General features: G+C 30.8%; 2 protein-coding genes across 2 annotated transcripts; one reads left to right on the top strand and one right to left on the bottom strand.

The window, feature by feature from the left end:
- Nucleotides 1-812: 812 nt before the first annotated feature.
- On the bottom strand, nt 813-1,400 carry LOC133306190 (probable polyamine transporter At1g31830). The gene has a single exon (XM_061506470.1). The coding sequence runs from the start codon at nt 1,398-1,400 to the stop codon at nt 813-815; it is 588 nt and encodes a 195-aa protein (XP_061362454.1).
- A 14,320-nt stretch (nt 1,401-15,720) lies between these two features.
- Nucleotides 15,721-16,968, top strand: LOC133306189 (E3 ubiquitin-protein ligase PUB22-like). The gene has a single exon (XM_061506469.1). It carries the CDS (start codon nt 15,730-15,732, stop codon nt 16,966-16,968), a length of 1,239 nt encoding a protein of 412 aa, XP_061362453.1. The 5' UTR covers nt 15,721-15,729.
- Nucleotides 16,969-24,082: the final 7,114 nt, after the last annotated feature.

Genomic DNA, 24,082 nt, shown 5'->3' with positions numbered 1-24,082 from the left:
AATAATATTTTTATTACTATTAATTTCAAGAAAAAATTAAATCATATAAACTAAAATAATAACTTTTTATATGAAAAAAAACAAAGATCTTAGAAGCATCAAACCTATATGCAAGATAACTTTTACCTTTTTTTCAATCCCGCTCCGTCTTTTGCTATCTCACTTATTGCATGTGTATTGTAATTAAGAACTTGCTTTAGGCATAACAATGCAAAACTTATATGTCACTCGACATAATAGTTTTGAATGACTATAATATTCTTTTTCCTAAAGTAACAAATCATATTTGTAAATTGATATGATATCGAGCTACAAAAAATGTAATTACTACTACGTTGCTTCTTTTATACTCTTCTCAATATTGTAAGGATATATATTGCAAAAAATTTAAGCAGCAACCAACATGGTAGCTTGAAATATTTGAACAATTCTTCTCACCTAATTAATCTAAGAAGCATAAAAGATGCCCAAATTTATTCAACTACCACTACAAAAAAACTGCTCTTTAGCCACATTCAGAAATGTGGCTAAATCACATAAAAAATGCGGCAAACAGAAGCTACCACACTTTTTATAAATGTGGCTAATGATGGCGTAGCAATATTTTAGCCACATTATTTGTTTTACTTAGCCACATTCTAATTCAGTGTGGTAGCATATATTTAGCTACAATTAAAGTTAAATTTGGCACGATTTGAATGTGGCTAAAATAGTTAAAAAAATTTAAAAAAAAATAGCCACACTAAATTGTGGCTACTTTTTTACTTGCTGAAATTTAACGAAAACAGCATTTATTGTAGTTAAACACGGTATTAAATATCTGAGAAGTACCCATCAGTCCACAACTCACGGTTGACGGGAACAACACCCGTACCAATTAGAAGAGGAAAGAAGTAACTCAAAACTACTAGGATTAGAGCAAAAAACAGAGCTTTTGGAAGAGTTTTCTTTGGATTTTCCACTTCTCCAGAAAGAGTACTTATGGAGTCCCAATAATTAAGATTCCAAAATAGAGTATTCAAATACAAATTCCAGTCAACATCATTTAGGTTTGTCACAGCCCATCTTGAAGGTTCTAAGTATGGAATTGCCAACAACCCCATAACCACAAAAGGTAGGAGCGAGAAAATCACTAAACAAACAGCAATCCCTCCCACAATGGTTAAACCCCTATAGTTCAAATAAGTGAGAAGTATTGTCAGACCCCAGGTTGCAACAACTCTAGGTAAGCCACCACCTAATGCAGGGATTCCTGACTTCAGAGAATCAAGAAATAGAACTGGGTATAAAGCATTATCTATCACCCCACTCAGCCACTTCATCCATCCTTGCTGAAACCCCCAATAGGGACCCAAAGCATAGGAAACCCAAACCACATAGCCATTGTTTTCAGGGAACATGGTACCCGTCTCAGCAGTAATCAAAGCTTCAGGTCACTCATCTTTCCCCATTTATCGCCACCTTCCCTTCATTTGCTTTTCCCTCATAAAATGTCTGCTACACATTTATAGGAATATTAGTTCCTCAAATTAGCAATGATACCAAACAAACATCTTCAATATGCTTCTCATGATTGTTAAAACTTACTTAATTTTACTTCATTTTCGATTGTGATCTTCAGTTTATGGATATATTATATATTTATATGAAGTGTAAATGTAATGACACCAATTACCTGGAGGAAATAACACCTGTCTCTGGCTTGTTCCCTAGACTGAGTTTCTTAAATGGGGTCTCGAATTCGTCGAGTAGTTCAAGCTCAAGCAAAGCATCCTCAATAGCCTGAGCCAACTCCTTATCATCATCAGCATTGTGGAAGCAGTCCCTTTTCTTAGCATCAAGAACTACTTTTCCCCATACTGAGTCGCTGTTGCTCAAAGTTGATGCATTTCATATTATCCAAAGACAATATCTACACAAAATCATATTAAGATAACACTAGTAATTTTAAGCTTTCAGAAGGGTGTCAACTCTCATAATAGATGATGCTTATTAATCCATCAATGAAAATATTACAAGGACTCGAGGAGTACCTTCCAAGGCCTGTAGAAAAGTGGCTTTCTAAACTTGGGATTTAAACTTCAAATGTACCTGTCCTTCTCAAATTAGAACCTAGATTCATATGAGTATATGTGCAAGTGTTGATGTTTGGCTAAATTATTTTTTTTATTCCTAAGCATAAGTATACAAGCAAGACATATATAAATTTTTGTTTATTTTGTTCTTATTAGTTAGTCTTAGTCATAATTAATTTTACCTTTTTGGTAAAAATAATTTCTTCTGTGTTGCTTCGCTTGCACTTTTCTTCTCTGTATCAGGAGAAAAGACCAAAGTGTCAATAAATATCAGATAAAGCACCAAAACTAAGTGAAATCAAAATAATAAACGGCAAATTTTGGAAAAGAACTGCATTTTCTTATATGTATTTGAATCAGGTAGATGGTGTGTATTAGTGGGTTTGTTCTGACTCAAGATAAGTTAATGTAAGTTATCTTTGGCACTCAAAAATATTGATTTACTAAAGAAATAAAGTAATTAAACCCTCTTAAAAATTATGATATAAAGGAAATGAACTATTTCTACTAGTCAAAAAGAAAAACTTCAGACAAAAGTCGTAACTGCACCGGGCGCATCACATAATGGGCTTTGGCATTCCCCAACTGTTCAGAATTTCAAACACATCCCTCATCATATATGGAATTCACCATTTAATGACCAAAGTATCCTCAAAAGGAAAGAACTAAACTTATATCACGTTGGCATAAAGTTGATCCAAAGACCTCATTTCAGCTTCAGCATTACTAAGAAATTCCTTCAAAATCTGATCATTACCTAGTAAAAAAAAATCATTTTAGGTAAAGCTAAACATTTGATTACCACTAAAATGTATAGGCAAAGAAGTCTATAATTTAGATAAGTTGCGAATAACCCAAACAAAAGGGTAACTATGCCTGTGGGATACTCCACATCATTGGTAATCCTATATATGAGACTACATAATAGAAACAGATATGCACTAGTCTGTTGCAACTCTAGCTACAGAGTTCCATTGTCATACTATTAAAGCCAACTTAAATTTAAATATCTGTATTGTCATATTCTCGTTCAAAAAAGAAGGTGCTTTCAAATGCACCCTTTGCTAACAGTCTTAATGATCTTATAAATGTGGGCTTCAACAGCTAATTTTTAAAGTGTTTGGATTTTACCTTTTGGGCAAGTCTTTGTCGTGAAAAGAAAACTAAAATCCTGATCCAAGCAGTGTATAAAACAATGTTTTCATAATAGCAGCAATGTAAAAATAACATTCAATGACATATAACTAGAAATAAAAATCATCATCATGAGAGAATGAATGTGCCTGATGAATGGCTAATGCCCCTTACCATGACTGTGAACATCATGACAAAGCGAAAAAATGAAATTATTTTATTTTATTTCATTGTTAGGGCGAAGACCATAGAATAAAAGCCAAACAAAATTAAGTTTGATTTCAAAGTGTTACCAATTTATAGATTTTACTTTTAGAAATCTCCATCTCTTAAATATAATCATATATAACTTAATTCTAAAAATAAAAACGAAAGTAAATGCTGCATTCAAGCTCTGGTTTGTGATTCGGCGATAGAGAAGAAAATCAACAAGAGAAATTGAATCTGAAAAATAAAAGGAAAAAAGAAACAATTAAAAATTAGGTTTTACTAATTATGTTGTGCCTTGTTCAACTTTTTGGATGAAAAATCCTTGAATCTTTCATCGCGATTCTCTGCAGAGTCGAGCAAAGACACATTGGCTCATGTACGACTTCATAGCCAACGACATCCTCGCCGAGTACAAGACTCCATGGTGGACCGCCGCCAAGAAAGTCGATGAGTCCGCCCTTAACCGCCTCATCGAAGCTGTCGACGGCCGCGACGTCGACGCCGTAGACGCTGACGGCAAAACAGCGCTCCTCTTCGTCGCCAGACTAGGCTCGAAACCGTGCGTCCGAATGCTGGCCACCGCAACAACAACGGCGGCCTGGCGGCGCTTCACATGGCGGCAGGGTATGTGAGACCTGGCGTCGCGAAGCTTCTTTTGGAGCTCGGTGCAAATTCTGAGGTGGAGGATGATTGAGGAAGAACGACGCTGGATCTGGCGAGGGAGATTCTGAAGGTGATGCCGAAGGGGAATCTGATGTAGTTCTGTGGAGGATTGGATTGGAGAGTGTGATTAGGGTTTTGGATGAGGCGTATTTTGGAGAAAGGAACGGAAAAAAGCTTAGGGGAGAAGAGAAACAATATAACAAGAAAAAGAAAAAGAAAATAAATGAGAAGCAAAATAAGCAAGAATAAGAAAAGATTTACTGTGAATGGAGTTATTTTGCCACATTAAGTGCGTAGTAAAAATTGATTTTACGACATTAAATTTAAATGTGGTTAAGATAATGTCCCTAGACTCCGTCTTTTTTGTAGTGTACCACGTTGTAAACTCTCGTAAGTTGTGCCTAAATTAATGCATAATTAGTTTAAACATTAGTCGGGCCCTATAATCTAAGAAGTAGTGTTGTAAAACTCGGCCCTACCCGGTCGGATCGACCCGGAATTCGGTAAATCAGTCATCAGACTGGTTCGAATCAAGTATTGGACCAGTTACGCATCGACTCAGTCAAATCCGGTCAAAATCCGAAAAAAAAACTGACCAAACCCAGTCAAAATCGATGATCCGGTGTCCCGGTAACCCAGTCGTGTCATGCATTTTACAAAAAAAAAACAAAAACAAAAAACTGAAATTGTTTTATCTTATCAGAAAAATATGTAGAACTCATTTTAAAAACTTTTTGTAATTTTATTTGCTAATATACTCTTCTACAATGACATCAAATTTTAGTTTCTAATACTGAAGCAATTTGTGTAATAATAAATTAAAGAATGTGACATATGTCATTTTAATGTAGTTGAATTTGAAAAATATGAGTTTAATGTCATTGAGAGGTATGTTTATGGGGATTCTGAGTTACAATTTTAATTGACGTAGTAATAGCATGTATTTTTATTTATTTATGCTTCATGTTTTTTAGCTTATTTAGTGAACCTTATTTAATTAATTTTAGATATGGAGAATATAATTAAATTTATATATTCATATTTATATATATTTTTATATATCTATATATATCCGGGTCAATTGGTCTGACCAATGACCCAGTGACCCAATACCCCGACCGGATCAATGTTCGGATCGGTTTTAGCAACACTGCTAAGAAGCACTATTGTAAAACCTGGCCCGACCCGGCCGGGTCGACCCGGAATCCGATGAATCAGTCACCAGACCAGTTCGGATCAAACATTGGACCGATTATGCATCGATCCGGTCAAAATCCGGACAAAACTGGCCAAACCCAGTCAAAACCGATGACCCGGAGTCCCGCTAACCCAGTCGGGTAATGCATTTTACAAAAAAAAAAATGAAAAAACTAAAATTGTTTCATCTTATCGGAAAAAAATGTAGAACTCATTTTAAAAACTTTTTGTAATTTTATTTACTAGTATACTCTTTTGCAATGACATAAAATTTTAGTTTCCAATACTAAAGCAATTTGGATAATAATAAATTAGAAAATGTGACATATGTCATTTTAATGTAGTTGAATTTGAAAAATATGATTTCAATGTCATTGACATGTATGTTTATGTGGATTCTGAGTTACAATTTAAATTGACATAGTAATAGCGTGTATTTTTGTTTATTTATGCTTCATGTTTTTAGCTTATTTAGTGAACCTTATTTAACTCATTTTAGATATGGAGAATATAATTGAATTTATAAGTTCATATTTTTATATATCTATATATATCCGGGTCAACCGGTCCGACTAATGACCCATCGGTCCGATTAGTGACCCAATAACCCAGTATCCTAAACGGATCAATGTCCGAGTTCGGTTTAACAACACCAATGAAAAGTGATTTGTTTTTTTTTTATTAAGATACAGGAAAAGAAAGACATGAAACTAGCTGCTAACCAATCCGGGGATAGCAACCCCCAACTGGTCTTTCAAAATTAAACTACTACGTTCATCAAGTGGGAATTCAAGCATCTCTGATTCTATGGAGTCCAAACATAAATGGGAGCACTGGAAGCAAGTCAATCTACAACGTGGAAGAAGGGTTGATCGAGGGTACATCATTCTCTAGCCAAGTGGATAGCCAAAGTAGAGTCCCCTTTCAACCAAATGCGTCTATGGCCTCTCCGCATGCTATCTCCAACCCCAGATGCATTCCTCTAAGCTCAGCCAAAATGGAGTTCCGTACCATGACCAGTATATTATTTGAAACCCACTAACCAGGGGTCGCAGCAATCCCTTAGAAAACCTCTGCAAGCGATTCTTTTACCATTGAGAGTGCAGGAGTTTATCTAATAAGAACTTCAATCCTGGGGTTAACAGACAGGTTGGCAGCATTAAACATGGTATCAGCTTGAGCAACCCCATTAACTAAGTTCTTGATGCGGAGAAGAGAGTTGGTAGGAGTAGGGGAGGTCCCATTGAAAACTTGGTTATTTCGATCTAACCAGATAACCCAGCAAATGATCCCAAAAGTGACACTCTTCATTTCGCCAACAGGGTCGTTCCTCTTTGTCTTGAGATTTGATTCAAGCCAAGGAATGAGGGGAGCCAAAAAGGTGAAGTTGCTGGGCAATAAAGACCGTACATTGTCCTCACCAAAAAAAAGACCATACATTGTTTATACAAAGGGCTTTATTTGTAAATATTTTAATTGGTTGATTGTTTCTCAACTAATTTGATTCCCGGCGAGTTCAGGATTAATGCTTTAAACTCCTCCCAAATGTGGTACTGGAGAGATTCGAATACATGCTCTCACCTTCACCTGTTTAACTCTCATGTGCCAACTGAGTTACTACTATTTTTTTATCTCCAACTGCTGTAGACACAATTTCGCGGTGGATCACACTAAAAGAAGAAAAATAAAAATAAAAAGAAATAAACCCACATCTTTTTCAAGTCTGTAAGAAAAATCCTTATCTCGTTTAGAAGAGAATAATAAATCCCTTATACAACAAAATCGGTTAATTTCGTGAATATAATAATTATAGTTTATTAAAAATTAATAATTAATTAATAAATATGACCTAATAAATTATAATTGTTAAATTTATAAAAATCAATAATTAACATTTAATAAAAAAAACTTATTATTTTTATACGATAAGCTAATCATGCTTTTATAAGTTATATCTATATTTTATAGATATACATTAAGTGTAGCGGGAAGGTGATTTAATTTTAAAATTATACAATTTCTTAGTTTAATTAGAATTTTTCGGTATTTAACCGAATGTCAAAAACTGAATGGAGCATATTGTGATCCTTAATTAAAATATATTAAAATTAAGATCGTTTAATCAATTTTATGATCTAATGGGGTGTCAAAATGAATTGATTCGATACCAATTTCACACAACACGAATATATTAACACGAACACGACATAGATTTTTTTGAGTTGATACAATATGAAACGAATAATATATAAATTAGGGATGAAAATGATAATTGATCAAAAAAATTAAAAAAATGGGTCGAAATTAAAATAAAAAATAATAATAAATAATGTTTGCTCGAATTTAAAAAGTGACACAACACGAATCTTGTAGGAGTCATTTTTTTCAATATGAACGCAATATGATTTTTTTTATCAATAAATTTAACAAATTTTTGTATCATATTAGAAATAACTCGCATATCATAACCTATTTTGACGCTCCTTTTGCATGTCCAACAATGTCGTTTGATTGAAAGGGCGAGTGTTCATTTGCCTTGCGTCAGCGAGACCCTGACACGTAGACCACTCCCTCGGTTCCTTGTCCGTGAATAAATTTTTGGTATTACTGTTGTACCTAGATTCAGTGTATTTAATCAATGAGAGCATTACACATCAGAGGAAAAAAAAAACCTGATAGAAAAAACAAAATTTTAACTAACATATAATATTATCATTTGTGAGATATATTAAATTTTTGATTCAGCATTACTATCAAAGATTAATTGCTCGTCCCTCGTGCCATTTGCGCTGCCTATGTCATGCGACGGCTATTTTATACATTTTTTATCCTAAATGATTGCTATTACACTTTAATTTTGTCGTCTATACGTACCATGACAATGCACATCTAAAAGACGTGTCTCAAACATCGTTGCACTTTATTTCATGCACAAAATTTAATAGAATGTTTTATCAAAAAAAAAATAAAAAAATTAATAGAATAAAGTTATTTAAAAAAAATAAATGTAGATATAGTCGAAATAAAATATCTTTTGAGTCTTTAATAAAATTTATGGTACTTATTTTAATTTTTTTTTTAAAATTAAATTTATGATTCCTCTAAAATTTAAAATAAATTCAATTAATCAAAATTATGATTTCTTTAAAATTCAAATAAGAGCCCCACATTGATCCCAAAAAAGATACTTTACTTATATAATTATGTATAAAGTTTTGGTAAATTAATATCAATATATTTTAAATAAAATTAAAATTATATTTTAAATTAAATTATAAATATATTTACTTTTAATTATTCCCACAGAAAATATACTCACTTTGATCAATTTTTCAACCTCACTCTGGATATGTATGAATTTTGAGGTGCTGGACCTGTCACATTCAGTATACAACAACTTGATGCGGGGTCACCAGACTCACCACCACGTGACATATTCGTAGCCGACTATCACCGTCACCGATTTTTTGTTTCCACTTACTTTTCTGGCTTTTTCCTTTTATTTTTTATTTTTTTAGTACCTTTTGCTTTTGAACTTTAACTCCTTTTCCTTCCACCCTCGTTTTGTTCATGTTAATTGCTTCAATGTCGTCACATGAAAGCTGGAACATAACCGGATTAATAATAATAAAAAAGGAAAATATTTTCTCATTTGGAATGATAATTGAATTCTCATGTTATGATCTTTCGATTTACGTGTAAATTTTTTCTTTTTTTTTCTATTTTTAGTAATTGTAGGGTCCACCAGTAGTTGAGTTACAACATGAAAATTGAATTCTTATACAACATGAGAAAATCAAACTCCATAAAAAATTACATTACATCTTTTTCTCACCTTTCTTTTATATTTTTTTATTTAAATAAAAAATGATCAAAATGTGTATTTTTATTAATAAAAAAAAATAAAATACTATACAATAAAAATGACTTATAAATATCACTGTCCACAAGAGAGAGAAAAAGTGGTATGGAAAAATGGGAAATTCTTCAGCATAATGGGAGGAAAATTTTCTCTTCAAAAAATATATTGTTAGCTGGGCGTATATATTGGAAGATTTTAATTTTAATACCTTTAAGAGATTTTTAAATTTTCGATTTATATATTACAGAATATAAATAATTTTATTATATAATGATTGCAATACTATAGCTATGTAAAAAAGTTAATTATATTTTAACTGACATTACTTTTTTTTTTTTTTTTGTAAATAAAGAGGGGCTAAGCCCCAGAAACAGAAAGAAATTACAAATCAGAAACTAGCAAGCTAGACATATTTCTAGCATCAGCAACTATAAGTTCCATCAACTGAGGAGGAGGATCTTTAAAAAATTTGAAATAGAGATTATTAGTCTGCCCAGCTTTAGCTAACCAATGAGCACATTTGTTGTTTTCTCTCTTGGTATGAACAAGATGTCTGCTTTTAACCATAATCTCAATCTACTAGTGACTTGAGAGTCCCTAGGATCGTCATGCTACTCTTTTAACATCTGGATAGCTTGGCTAGAACGACATTCTAACTCTATTCTTTTTAACTGACATTACTTAAAGGTGTAAGTATAACCGTATAAGTACCATTTAAAGGAATTGTATAGTGCTATTTCATATATGTGGGTCATGCTGACTTTACGTCTTATAGTAAAATTAATAATATTTACATATTGTTTCTATTGCGTGATTTTATATTACCTACTATTTTTTAAGGGAAATATATTTCTCATCACAAAAAAATAGACGAGATCCACTAAGAAAAAATATGAATTTCACATATTTTTATATATGTATAAAAAATAAATTTATGGGTTTAATTTCTATTTTTGGCATAGAAATTTTTTTTCTACTGCACTCACATAGAAGTAAGTGAGTCTTATTACTCTCTTTTTTCTTTTGTTTACAATGAGATTTACTTATTTTTACGTGAGTGTGACAAAAAAATTATTTTTGTAATAAAAACAGAAACATTTTTTTAAAAAAATTTATCTCTTAAACGTTAAACCCATTTTTAAATGGTAAAATAAAAAACACATATTGCAATACACAATTTTTGTAAAGCAAAATATGTCTCTTATGTTATATAAAATAATTTTATTTCATATATATATAAAAAATGAATGAAATTTATTTAGTTATTTTCTCCTTAATAAATTTTATCTATTTTTTTATATTTTCCATTAGACAACGTCTTAGCCCTTTTAAATGATATAACTTATGTTATTTCTCTCTCACAAATATGTGAGACCTACACATTTATTTTTTCGTCCAATCTCCTCTCATAATCTATCTTTTTCTCTCACTTGAAAAGTTGGAATGACACAACTTTATATATTTAAAATAAGATATATTGTTATAAAAAAAAAAATAAGATATATATTTTTGCTTTTGTAAAAAGTGTGTAAGTGATGACGTGTAAATATGGAATCCCAAATAAATCTCACATACATCCAAACAGTTAATTCCTCGAGAATATACCAACAGCTGTGGCGATTGAATGAGTCAACAAGACTAATGACGATCATGATCCACATTCGATGCTTTACACACGCGAATTGCATTGGTTACTTTCTACAATGATGGGAATAAATAACTCAAAAACAGGCAAACAAAAAATAAAATAAAAATTAATATATTACTTTTTTAATAAAAATTATGAAAATGTAGTCATTTTAAATGTAATTACAAATACATAGAATTCAAAAACATTTCACATTAGGCATGACATGATGGAGAGAGACATGCCCCACAGGTATTATAAAAAGTTAATAGTTTCATAGTAAAATATTGGAAATCCATAACTTTTGATTTGGGTGTTCAAATTAAGTAAAAAAAAAATTGTTTCTCACAACTTTTTAAGATATATCAAATGACACCTCATTTGGCATATTTTGCCTCTCACAAAAAAGTTCAAATTTACTAGGGGTGTTAAAACGGGTTGACACGACACGAATACATCAACACTAACACGACACGAATTTTTATTCGTGTCAAAATCTTCAACACTGACACGACACAGATTTTTTGCAGGTTGACACGACACGACACGAATAACACGCAAAATAAGGGTCAAAACGGTAATTGACAAAAATAATTTAAAAAAATGGTTCAAAATTAAAAAAAATAATAAAAATAATTAAAAAAAATATGGGTCGACACGAACACAAATACCTCAACACGATCACGACACAAATTTTTTACGTGTCTTTTTTTTCCTAACACGAACACGACACAAATTTTTCTACGGGTCAACCCGAACACGAATTTTTGTGTCGTGTCGCGGGTCAACCCACGTGTCATAACCTATATTGACACCCCTAAAATTTACAACAATGATACTTCATACTATGTGAATGTTTAAACCAATGTTATTAAAATTGAGATCTTAAGTAAAATCGAATAGAGAGTAAAAATTCGAAAAACGTAAAATCGTAATGTAAAAAAATCGTAAAAAATTGTAAAAACGTTTGAAATATTAGTAAAATCATTTTGATAAAAATCATAAAAACGTAAAATCGTAATAATAAATCGAGATTTAAAAAACAATGGTTTAAACCCATATTAATAAAGAGAAAACCACTCTCATGATTAGAAACATTCATAGTAGAGATCTTGTAATTATGGTACCAGTGTTGCAAATTGAAATTATATTTATGGGAGACAGACTTCAATTTAAATAACATCATTCACACTTACAGAGATATGAAATATGCAAATAGAGCACAAGGAAACATATTTTGGAAGAAGAAAAAATTATCAAGTCCCCTACATGAACTTGCCAACACGTTCGTCTCGAAAAGTTATGCGAAATAAAAAAAAAAAAACATAATTTGGGCATAAGAGGCCAAAATTATGGCCTTATGAAATTTTACGATAAAATATCTAATTTTTTTTTACCATATCCCCTTCAAGGAGACCTCATTGTGTAGATGTTGAAAATTTGTGTGGAATAAAAAAGATACCTAACTCGGATACCCATGTCGAAAGTTATGACCTTCCAAAGTTTTATGATTAAACTGCTGACTTTTTGTGCCACGTGTCAGCATCTGGTGAGTCACGCTCCTTGTGGAGTGTGTCTCTCCATCAGGTCACACCTCCCGTATGACGTATTTGAGTGCTATAAATTCGTATTTACATTTAAAATAACTATATTTTCATAAATATTTATTAAAAAAATAATATTTAACTTTTTTTCTCTCATAAACACGAAAATTTCTTCATTGATATTGTTTCACTGAGTTTCCATTACTATTTATTTTTAGTTATAACTTATAATATAATACGTGTCTTATTTTTATTAAATTATTTTCTTATTTGAAAATAAAAAAGTATTTATTAATAATTTGATAAATATAAAATATATATCATATTATGAATGGAAGTAATACCTAAAACTCAATACAACTGTAGCACCTAAGGATGTTTCTTAAAAGTTATTTTTAATTTTTTGTTTTGTTTTTACTGTGATAATTTTATAAATATCAAAATTTATTAATTTATATTTGTAAATAAATTTTAGCTAAAACTCAATACAACTGTAGCACCTAAGGTTCTTAAAAGTTATTTTTAATTTTTTGTTTTGTTTTTACTGTGATAATTTTATAAATATCAAAATTTATTAATTTATATTTGTAAATAAATTTAAATAACGTTATGATAATAATTTCATAATTATGAAACTTTATTAATAGTATTTTTTAAAATTACATTTTTTTATAAAATCAAATCTAATTATATTCAAATAAGTTTTATTGTTTACTTATTTTCAAAGTCAGTTTTTAAAATTTATATTAAAAACATCTTTTGAAAAAAAAAGATTAAAAAATACCCTTACTTTTTCTTGTTTATTTGGACAATCTATTCTTTTGGAGAAGATTATTAATCACAGGCAAAACAATTCGGAAAATATACTGGCTATGCTTTATTCATAGGGTCATCGCTGCTTGCATTAGATTGGTTTTGAATAAAAAATATTTTGATTTAATATTTTTATTTTGATTATTTAATCATCCATTCAGTTTTGATTTTTTTTTAAATCTGATTCAATTTTATTCAATTTGCATCAAATCTCTTTTCAGTTTTTCAAAAAATTAAAATTTCAGCCGTATAAATCATTAGCTATATCAAATGAATCCATATAAAATTTCAAATCACCAAAAAATTTAATTCTTCAAACAAAAAATAAGATAATTTCTTATCAATAACATTCAATATTCCCAGTATATAAAACAACGAGTAACAAAATTTTAAAAATAATAAATACATAATATATTGAATCGATGTCACCAATCAAACCAAAAATCAATCTAATCCAATTAAAATATGCATGTTTTCTTTCAATTTTAAATTTTTTGATTTTCGGTTATCAATTTTTTTTCTTCGATAATCGTAGTTTGAATCAGTTGATAAATACCCATAATTATTCATATGTTTCCCTAAGAGATTACTTGTTATATTATTTATGTATCTATTATCATAAATTTCTTATTGATGATTTGATTATGAAAATACATGAGAATAAATCTTGAGTATTTGTAATATAAAAACATGCTTAAAAAAATAGACCCGTGCTTGGTCAAAGTATCGGCGACAACCGGAACCAAGTTAAGAATTGAGCGAGTAAAGAAGCTGTATGAGGATAACGCAAGACTGACAAGAGGAGAGACACGGCGGCCACACAGCCTATACGACAATGAATCATAGGCCATGAATCATATCATGTCTTAGTTAATCTCAATCAATAAAAACTGAAAAATCTATTCGCGCTTTATACGTGTAATATCATTGGAATAAACATTTTAATTTGTCGGCCTGAGGTCAAATCCAACATTTTATTCAAGAACAATTCTATATATCCTTCTAACGAGTCATTTTGATAATTTCAAATCATTAAATAAATATAATATTAATTATTATTTTTAAAGTATTAAATATATAAGTCTTCGTAATGAATTTTTAAAAATACTGATTAAGAAACATTAAAGGTTTATTAAAAAAAAGAGTTACAAATATTTTTAAATTATAAAATGAATCTTTTGATGATTATAGTAAAATATAAGAAAATAGTATAATTTACAAACCATTTATCAATCTGATAAAGTTTGATTCTGTTCACCAGTTAAACCAAACTAACACATGAAAATATTTATTCTAGTAAATACATAATTTACATATTTGCTCAAGTAAATGCTGAAAAAAAATTAATACGATTAACAATTAAGGAGATATCACTTAGTGCACGCAAAGGTGTATGAGATCACATCCCAATTAATTAAGGATATTAATTATGTTGATTGATTATTTAATTATAAATTATTACTTTTATATTTATGGGATCAAATTACATATTTAGGAGCTATTAATTTTAAATTTATTGTCAATTTGTAAATTATTGATCTTGTATTTTTAAGGATAATTGAGATTCTGATATAATGATGTTAGAGAATGATAGGCAGAAAAAAAAAATAGGTAAAAATGTAAAAGAATCTATCCCTACTTTTGATACTTGGATATTTAGTAAAATCCTTCTCTCTCTCAGTCTCATTCATAATTACAAAGTCATCCATTTATAATTATGGAGTAAATGACCCATAATTTGACCTAAAAGTATAAAATTAATCACTCATAATTATAGAATCAATTAATTATAATGATTAATATCGAATTGCCTAATTGATACCCATAATTAATTGGGATATAATCTTGCAGTAAAGAGGTTTACTTAATTATTATTGATATTAATTATATTTGGGCATTTACTTCAATAAATGCTTCCATTAGAGGTAACGAATAAATCTTTGGTACTACTGCTGTTGCAAAGATTCAGTGCATCCTACTAATGAAAATATTACATGTCAGTTAAATTTTTTTATTTTCTATCAAATTTTTGTCTCTTTCTTCTGATGTGTAGTGCTCTCATATGAGATGCACTGAATCTAGGTACAGCAGTAGTACCAAAGATTTATTCCTTGATAAGGAGACTCACATGGTGATGTGGCACCACGATTTTATTTTATTTTTTAATTTGTATTATGATGGTAAAAAAAAAAAAAAAAAGGTAAGGAAGCATGAATTAAAGAGAGAGAAGAGAATCAAAAATAAAATAAAATACTATGATCACTAAAGCTGTCAAGAACCTGTTCCTGTTTTGTCTAGTTCTTGCTGTCGACTAGGTAAAGTTATATAATCGAGTTGAGGATTTCCATATTGGAAAAGTCATCGCCCATTATTTCCCTCTATCATGAATGGAGGCTCTATTTTTTGCGTGTTTTGACTTTCTCCGCATTTAACACACGGATATGTGTATAAATAAGAAGACCAACCCCGCTCTCAACTCTCAACTTCAAAAGTTTTCAAACCCACCTTACAACTCCTTCAATTCTCTCAACCCTTACTTTCATCATCGTCTCCGCAAGCTACCTAACCTAACTCTTCTTTTCAAATCTAATTTATAAGATCGACATGGATGAGATTGATGTTCCTCCATTCTTTCTCTGCCCCATTTCTTTAGAAATCATGAAGGATCCAGTGACTGTATCCACCGGTATAACCTATGACCGAGAGAATATTGAGAAGTGGCTATTTTCTAAGAAAAACAAGACATGCCCTGTCACCAAACAACCCCTTTCAGATTACGCTGATCTCACCCCAAATCACACCCTTCGGCGATTGGTTCAAGCATGGTGTACCATCAACGCTTCTCACGGCATCGAAAGGATTCCAACTCCTAAACCTCCCGTCAACAAATACCAGATTTCCAAGCTCCTTAAAGATGCTTCTCATTCTCCTTTGATGCAGATTAAGTGTCTCAGAAGGCTTAAATCCATCGCTTCTGGGAGTGAAACAAACAAACGTTGCATGGAAGCTGCAGGTGTTGTTGAATTCTTAGCAACAGTTGTAATGAATAACATCGATTCTGCATCTTTATTGCCCGAATCAGAGGCTAACCCAGGTGACGAAGCCTTAAGCATGCTCCATAATCTTCATGTATCTGAAGCTGGATTGAAGTCTCTCCTCGGCTTCAAAAACGGAGAATTCATTGATTCCTTAACAAGAGTCATGCAAAAGGGGTTCTTTGAGTCAAGAGCTTATGCAGTCTTTTTGTTGAAATCTATGACTGAAGTGGCTGAACCAGTGCAACTATTCCATCTAAGAACTGAGTTTTTTGTTGAATTAGTGCAACTCTTGAAGGACCAGATTTCCCAGAAGGTATCAAAAGCGACACTTCAGACACTAATACAACTCTGTCCTTGGGGGAGGAACAGAATCAAAGCTGTGGAAGCTGGAACTGTTCCTGTTTTGATAGAACTTCTTCTTGATTATAAGGACAGAAAACCTTGTGAAATGATGTTAGTGTTGTTGGAATCTCTGTGCCAGTGTGCTGAGGGACGAGCAGAACTGTTAAGTCATGGAGCAGGGCTTGCCATCGTGTCAAAGAAGATTCTAAGGGTTTCGACGGTGGCAAACGATAGAGCTGTGAGGATTCTGCTTTCGATTTCCAAGTTCTCTGCAACTCCAAGTGTTGTTCAAGAAATGCTGAAACTGGGTGTGGTTGCAAAACTTTGTTTGGTGCTTCAAGTGGATAGTGGAAACAAGGCCAAGGAAAAAGTAAGAGAGATACTCAAATTGCATGCTCGGGCATGGAGGAATTCTCCATGCATACCGAACAGTTTGCGTTCTTCATACCCAGCTTATGTGTGAAATGGGAATTTTGGATCATTCCTCTTTTAAACAAACTACTTTTTCTGTCTTTTCTTATTTTTTCCATGTATAGAATTATTTGGAAAGGAATCTGGAATATTAAGGTGTAGATATGTGTATCAATTATTGCCCATAAAAGGTGCAGATTGGGTAGCAATTTTGGTTTTGACGTGTGTTTCCTGACAATTGAATAGACAATATGTAATGGATTACTGACACAAGAGGTTTCTTTTTCTTTTTTCAATTTTTGGTTTACCCTGACACAGAAGCGTTAGAGTTTCATTCTCTTTTTTCCGCTTTACATTCAATTGCTTGAATTGCTCAAATTAAGTTGAATTTGGCAATAACCAGGTATATAATGTTTGATAGAGTTATGGTTTTTTTTCTTCTTAAAATTATTTTGTAGAATTGTTAATAAAATATATGTTTTTATATATTTTTTATTTTAAAAAATAAAAGTCAAAACACAAAACAAAAACAACTAAAACATAAGACTTATTTGATTGTATTCTAGTTATTTTATTCTTAAAATTATTTTGTAGAATATTTATAGAAATAAATGTTTTCTATTTTTTTGTTTTAAAAGTTAAAAACCAAAACAAAAAACTAAAATAACCCAGATATATTCTTTAAATTTGATTCTAAAAACAAAAAAATGTATAGTTTTAATTTTTTATTTTTTACTAAATAAGCTTACCAAATGAGTTTTTTTTTTTTTTTTTGATATATCCTGGAGGTATCCTCATTCAACCTCCTCCGGTCACCTTGCCCTCGGATTACGGCCCTGTAGGCTAGCCCCTCATTGGAACAGCTAGTGCATTGAGCTTCGCTACTGTCCCAAGCAAACCCTTGGGAGTTCAGTTGCCAACTAAACTCAGTTTTTTTATTCTAAAATTTTAAAAATCATTTTTCAAAACAGATTTCAAACAAACCCATATATTCTTTAAATTTGGTTCTAAAAACAAACAAACAATTATAATTTTTAGAATTATTTTTTATAAAATAGGACTTATCAAATAAGTTTTTTTATTTTTTTATTTTCAAAATCAAAAATCTATTTTTAAAAACAGTATTCAAATTTTGACAATACTTATAAGTTATTCTTCCAAAAAATTTACTTCCATTTAAGTAATTGATTCTAAATCGGAGAAATTTTTTAAGTGTTTCGGAAGCAAGAGAATTTTTTATTTTATACCCTATGATGTAAAATATCAAAGGGAGGTTATACTTAGTTACTTACAATCTATTTTCTCTTACAATTATTTTTATGTTTTTTTATGGTTGTTGGGTCAAAAACAAATCAATAATTACAAAATGACATTAAGTGAGAGCCATTGATTGAATTTTGATCTAACAATCATAAAATGATTGTAAAGAAAAAAAAATTGTAAGTATAATCTCTCCAAAAAAATATAGAATAATATAGAACAATAATTTTGTCTTATTACAGGATCACTTACTAATCCCTCAAGAACTTGTATTTGTAAGAGCTTAAACTATTTATTTATTATTTTTTGGCTTGGCTTGACAGCAACAAAACCATGTTTTTAAATACAGCTGTAAATCAACAAGTATGATACTTGTATAATTCACATTTGATTAAAGAGGTATGCCGCGTGATCAAAGTATTATTTAATTGTGAGAAACGAGAGAAATAATTCTTAACTATTTAATTTGACATAGATAATCAAGAACTACTTAAAATGTTACATAATTTTACGTTCTAACTCATATAGGCGTGATCTAATAATTTAAAGTTGTACTTCATATATAACGCACACCATTTAGGTATGGAATTTTTTTTTTTACATCCGAGTAAATTATCCCACAGGACGTACATGAGTGTAACAATGATGTGTGCACAATTGGTATGCAAATAAAGATGGACTACGTATTTAGGAACTCAAATATCATTTGCTGGGGAAAAACTAATCAACCTTACTATGAGTACACATAGATGTAGAGCCGCATTTTCACATTTTTTATGCGAAATAGTCATTGTTAGGAATGATTATGTTGTGATATGCACTTCAAACTACTTCAGCAAGAAAGATTGCGAAAATTATTATATTTGAATATTTTTGTCAAAAGTGTTTGCAAGTGTCGCTGGACTTTCTTGAATGAATAGTTTTCATTTTCTTCAAAAAAAAATTCGTGATTTATGCCTTCTAGAAAATGAGCTGTTTAGAGTAGGAGCATAATTGTGTATGTGAGTGATGTTCAATCTCATAGACCAAGCTAGTTCCTGAAAAGTTTGACACCTATTGCAATTTGTTAATAAGAAACTTCTTCATCTGTATATGTACAGATATTGACCCAAAAATAGATAGATAAAACAATAAATTAATGCGACGTCCGAAAAAAAAAATGGCATGGAAAGATCAGCCTGATCAATCAGGAATCCGCGCGGGACCTCGATTAATGACAAAAATGTTGGGTGGGTCACGCATATGTGATAGTTTACTAAACTTCATTTATTGCACAATAGATTTCTTATTAGAATTATGATATAATTACTGAATTAATGGTAAAAGATTATATTTTTCATAAAATTACTTTATATTTTATGATTATCGTTTCTGCAGTATTTTTGTACTGAAGAAATAAATAACTGAATTTTTCTTAAGTTGAAATAAATATTGTCCTGTTCATCTTTTAATATCGGAATAGATTTTTTAAATATAATTCCAAATCAATATTGCTCGCCAATTTAGTCAAATCACTTTATAGTATTAGAGTATGAGCTTGCCCATGGTATTGCCTCGCCACCCCTTAATCCCTTATGTTTCGCAGTCTACGACCACTTTACGGCATACATGTTTTTTTTTTTTTGTCGTGGGGGGCAGTATCTTAGGTCATGCATGGGCTTTTATGTCGGTGGGCTCTCTTTTCAAGTAGTCTCAGTTCCTATAAACTTTCAAACTTTGAGTAAAAATAAATAAATTAAAGTTTTCAAAAAAATAAATAATAATAAATTAAAACTCTGTGGTGGAGGGCTCACTACAAAATGTGTGGTTCATGAATTTTGCTATTCAAGTCTTCCCCAATTGTCAGCTACTGTTTATTGGAGGTCAATATACATCCAAGAACGTGAATTTGAATATGATTTTCTGAGTGACCGGCTACCACTTGGGCTAGGTCCAACCAGTTATTTCATACAGTTGATTTGGAATTCAGAGGGTTGTTGAGAGCCCACAATTAATTTTAAACAACTTTAGTTGGTACCCTTATGCTGACCCTTACATAATAAGATTGTAAAAGATTTTAGGTTCAGCACAGAACTATTTAAATCTTATCTTCAAACTAACCTACCTTTCCAGTAAGTCCATGATCTGAAAGTAGGTGACCTATCAAAGGTCCAACTACTTGCAGGGCATAATAGAAATATATACTTCTAGATAATCAACTGATCATCATTCGATCAATAAAACAGAATTGGGATGTTTAGTCTAAAGGAGGGATTACTCAAACAAGAATAGGAATCGGATCAGTGGCTGGTTTGAAAGAACTACAACAGATGCGTCAGTGGAAGTCAGCATCTCTATATATAATTTAACAAATTTAAAATGTTAAAAGATAAATGATTTTTTTTTTTTAATTTTTTTTGTAGAAAGTAAAGTGTCTTTAGTTAATGTAAAGAAATAATTTTTTTTCTTATGTAATTGTAATAGTAATAGTAATGTTTATTGGTTTGAATCATAAGAAAAATTGGCACATCATTTAGCTTGCAGCATATTAGTTGAAATAAATCTCCCAGAATTATAACAAAATGAAATGCAGCAGGCTCTTATAATATGGTTATATTTAACCACCGCAGATGACTGTACACAATTATAAAGACATTAGTTAATGGGGTGATATGTGTGCAGTGATAACATAATTGTAAAAGAGAGATTCAGATATATATGTAGATTTTACTTCTTATTTATAAAGTTTATCTGTGAATGTAGGAGTTCTGAGCTTTATAGTCCATAAGTCCAATTGTACCATCACCCAACTGTCATGTGATTGCCCTTTATTGGGTTTTAGATATATGAACTTTATATATGTCCATAACAATTTGGAATCTTGGATGTTATTGATAGCAAACTCTTATTTTAGTTTTTTTATTATCTATTAATCTATTTTAACTGTTTATGAGTTTTAAGACTTGTTTTAGTTTGAATATTTGAATTATTCAATGGTTTTAACTTTGTATAACTTTATTTTGATATAGCTAGTGATTTGTATGGCTGAAATTTTAGTCTTTTCGAAAAATCGAAAACCGATCAAATCCTAACCGAATAAAATTGGATTGAATTTTAAAAAAAAAATCAAAATCAAATGGATGATTAAATTATCAAACCGAAGAGATTAGATCAGATGATTTTTGCTTCAAAACCGATCCAATCCAAACCGCGAACATCTCCAGTTTCTCATGATGAAGAGTAAGCCAACAAAGCAACCATATATTTCTTACTCTTTGTTCCTACACCTTATGTTCGAAATTGACTTATAACAAATGAATGTTTAATTTGCATAAGCCAAATTCCAACAATATAGAGGATGAACAATTCTCTAGCCAGATCGAAGAAGAGTATTTTAAACCAGAAAGTGTAAACCTAGATTGAAATATAGATATGAAATGTGCTCATCAAGATAAAAGAGTTTGTCAGGTATATATATCTAAGACCAGTGGCGGACTCAGGAATTATTATGATGGGAGGCGAAAAAAATTATATTTACTTATCTATTCAATAACTGTTGTCATTCCAATTCATTTTGGCCAACGTTTCAACATTAAACCAGAATTCAATTAGCTATTAAATTTGTTGTGGAATCGCAAATAAATCAAATTAAAATATAACTGATTCACCATTCGACCACTAAAACTAGTCGGTCTAGTTCAGTTTTTAAAACATTTTTCCATTTTTTTTTGGTAAACAACATTTTTCCATTTTAACTACCTAATTCTAACTGTACCGGTCATAAATAGGTAAAAAGCTTCTAGTAATTATATCAAAATCCAATTTTTCATTCAAAATACTTATAGTAAATCTACATTATGCATGTACTGGTCAAAAGCTTCTTTTTAGACTTCAATACTTCTCTCCTTGTGTTCCTTAAGTTGAAAAATCTCCATTCGTTGATAACTACATCATCCTGTAATTATTTACAATGTTATTACTTTTGTACAACCTAAAGCTTGTCATAACAAGTTATACACTTAAGCAAGTATTGTTTATATATTATGTGTATCTTTCTAGTCTAATGTTGCAACCTGTCCTTGAATTGATTTTTTTATATGCAAAAATTTTAAATATATAATTTTTTAGGAGGGGGCGGGGGCCACCAGTAGCCCCATGTAGGTCCATCCTTGTCTAAGACTATTTGCTTACATATTCAAATTATTTAGTAGTAATTTTGATCCAACCTAAACACAAACTGTATATCAAAAGCAAAACAAGGCAACAATGAAGAGAATCATGCATTATGAAGGCCTGGAAAATCGAAGGGGCTCCAGTTGCCCATTAACAAGTCTGCATCATGAGCTTCAGGTTCAGAAAGTGGAGGTTGGGTGGCTTGCAAGTTGCAAGGCATGGTCTACCATCGTCTCAAAATCGGACCACAACATATCATATGGGGCTGCCTCTTCACAAGGCAATGGTGGCAACTCAAAATTTGTAGTATCAGGACTACTTGTATATTCTTGATGCTTCTAGATTGAGTAGAACCCGCAAAAATACATTTGGACATTACCATCACTGGAATGATCAGATTCTGTGGATTGTTCTTGAAGATGCAAACACCCAGTAAGACTAAGTTCTTCAGGCAAAATAATTTGATTGTGAAAATTAGAATAAACTTGGGTAAGATCAATATTTGGACCATCAGACACTACGTACTGAAGGGTTAGAAGGTGTAGTCCTTCTTGGATCATCAGAGCTCAACTGCGCTATTGGTAGAAGGGTACCATTAATGGATTGTCTCAAGGTCTTGTTATCCTGGCTACATTTCGGGCAGCATTTGATAAGCATTTGATACACAAGTATCCTATATATATATCTGGATATTAAGATTTTGTTTACACGTGCTATTATGGCAGAGATTAAGGAATTAAAAAAAGACATTAAATAAAAACTAATAATATTTAATATCTCAAAATCAGAAAAATAAAACATTTAATTCGTAGATAATTAGAACAATTAATAAGAGTAATAAATATTTCTTAACATGTAAGGTCACACATTAACAACTCTAATATAATAAAATATCCATGATTTCTAATGTCGCACTAAATTCAATGCCTGTGAAAAATATTTACTTAAGAAAACCAATTTAATATTTAAAACATTGGCAAAATAATTTGGTAAAAGTAAAGCCTTATACTAAAATCTGTATCTTATATGTAAAATAACTAATTGCATTAAAAATAAATGTATCATTTTATAAAAGATTTGATATATATTTTATACAAAATTATGTCACTAATTAATGTGTTTAAAATTTGAAATTTTTTTCTTTGAGAGATCTGTGAGTGTTTTGATTATTGGATTCAGACCTAGACTTGTATAAAAACTTATTTAATAAAAAAGCTTCATTTCCAATTCAAAAGCCTGTCAGGCAGACCTACTAACTCTTATCTTTATTTTATATTTTTTATACTAACCTAATTTTCACTCCCATCGTCGCGCCCAGCCCACTCAAGCCATCAAGCAATCGTTCTCTGACTCTGTCATTCTTTTCATCGAAGCCATCTCCAAGCATTTCACCATCGTTTTCGCTTTCGATTTCTGCCGTCTCCGAGCATTTCACCTTTCTCTCTTGTTGAAGGTCTCTTCGTCTCTCTGTGGTCTCTCTTCTGCTGTTGTTAATATATTTTTGCGTAAACTCTGATTTGTTTGCACAGGCGATTTATCGTTTTTCGATTCCTGTTTTGCTGGTGCTATTCATTTTTCATATGTAATAGTTGAAAAATTGATGTATTATTATTATTTTTTTGTTGATTTTTTTAGATTCTTATGATTTTGAATGATTTAGTTTATTAGTTAAGCAGAATTATTAGTACATTAAATTTATAAATCTATGTGAAATTATTACTACTTTTGTTTGTATATTCTATTTGGATAAATTT

The sequence above is a fragment of the Gastrolobium bilobum genome, unplaced genomic scaffold, assembly GCF_033153095.1.
Source record: "Gastrolobium bilobum isolate Gb01-03AN ecotype WA unplaced genomic scaffold, APGP_CSIRO_Gbil_v1 utg6649, whole genome shotgun sequence".
Taxonomy (NCBI): Eukaryota; Viridiplantae; Streptophyta; class Magnoliopsida; order Fabales; family Fabaceae; genus Gastrolobium; species Gastrolobium bilobum.
Note: the sequence above shows the minus strand (reverse complement) of the source record. Positions and strands in the feature narration are given on the sequence as shown.

Coding starts and splice junctions, on each gene's coding strand:
- LOC133306190 (XM_061506470.1), bottom strand. CDS start 1,400: ATGTTCCCTGAAAACAATGGCTATGTGGTTTGGGTTTCCTATGCTTTG.
- LOC133306189 (XM_061506469.1), top strand. CDS start 15,730: ATGGATGAGATTGATGTTCCTCCATTCTTTCTCTGCCCCATTTCTTTA.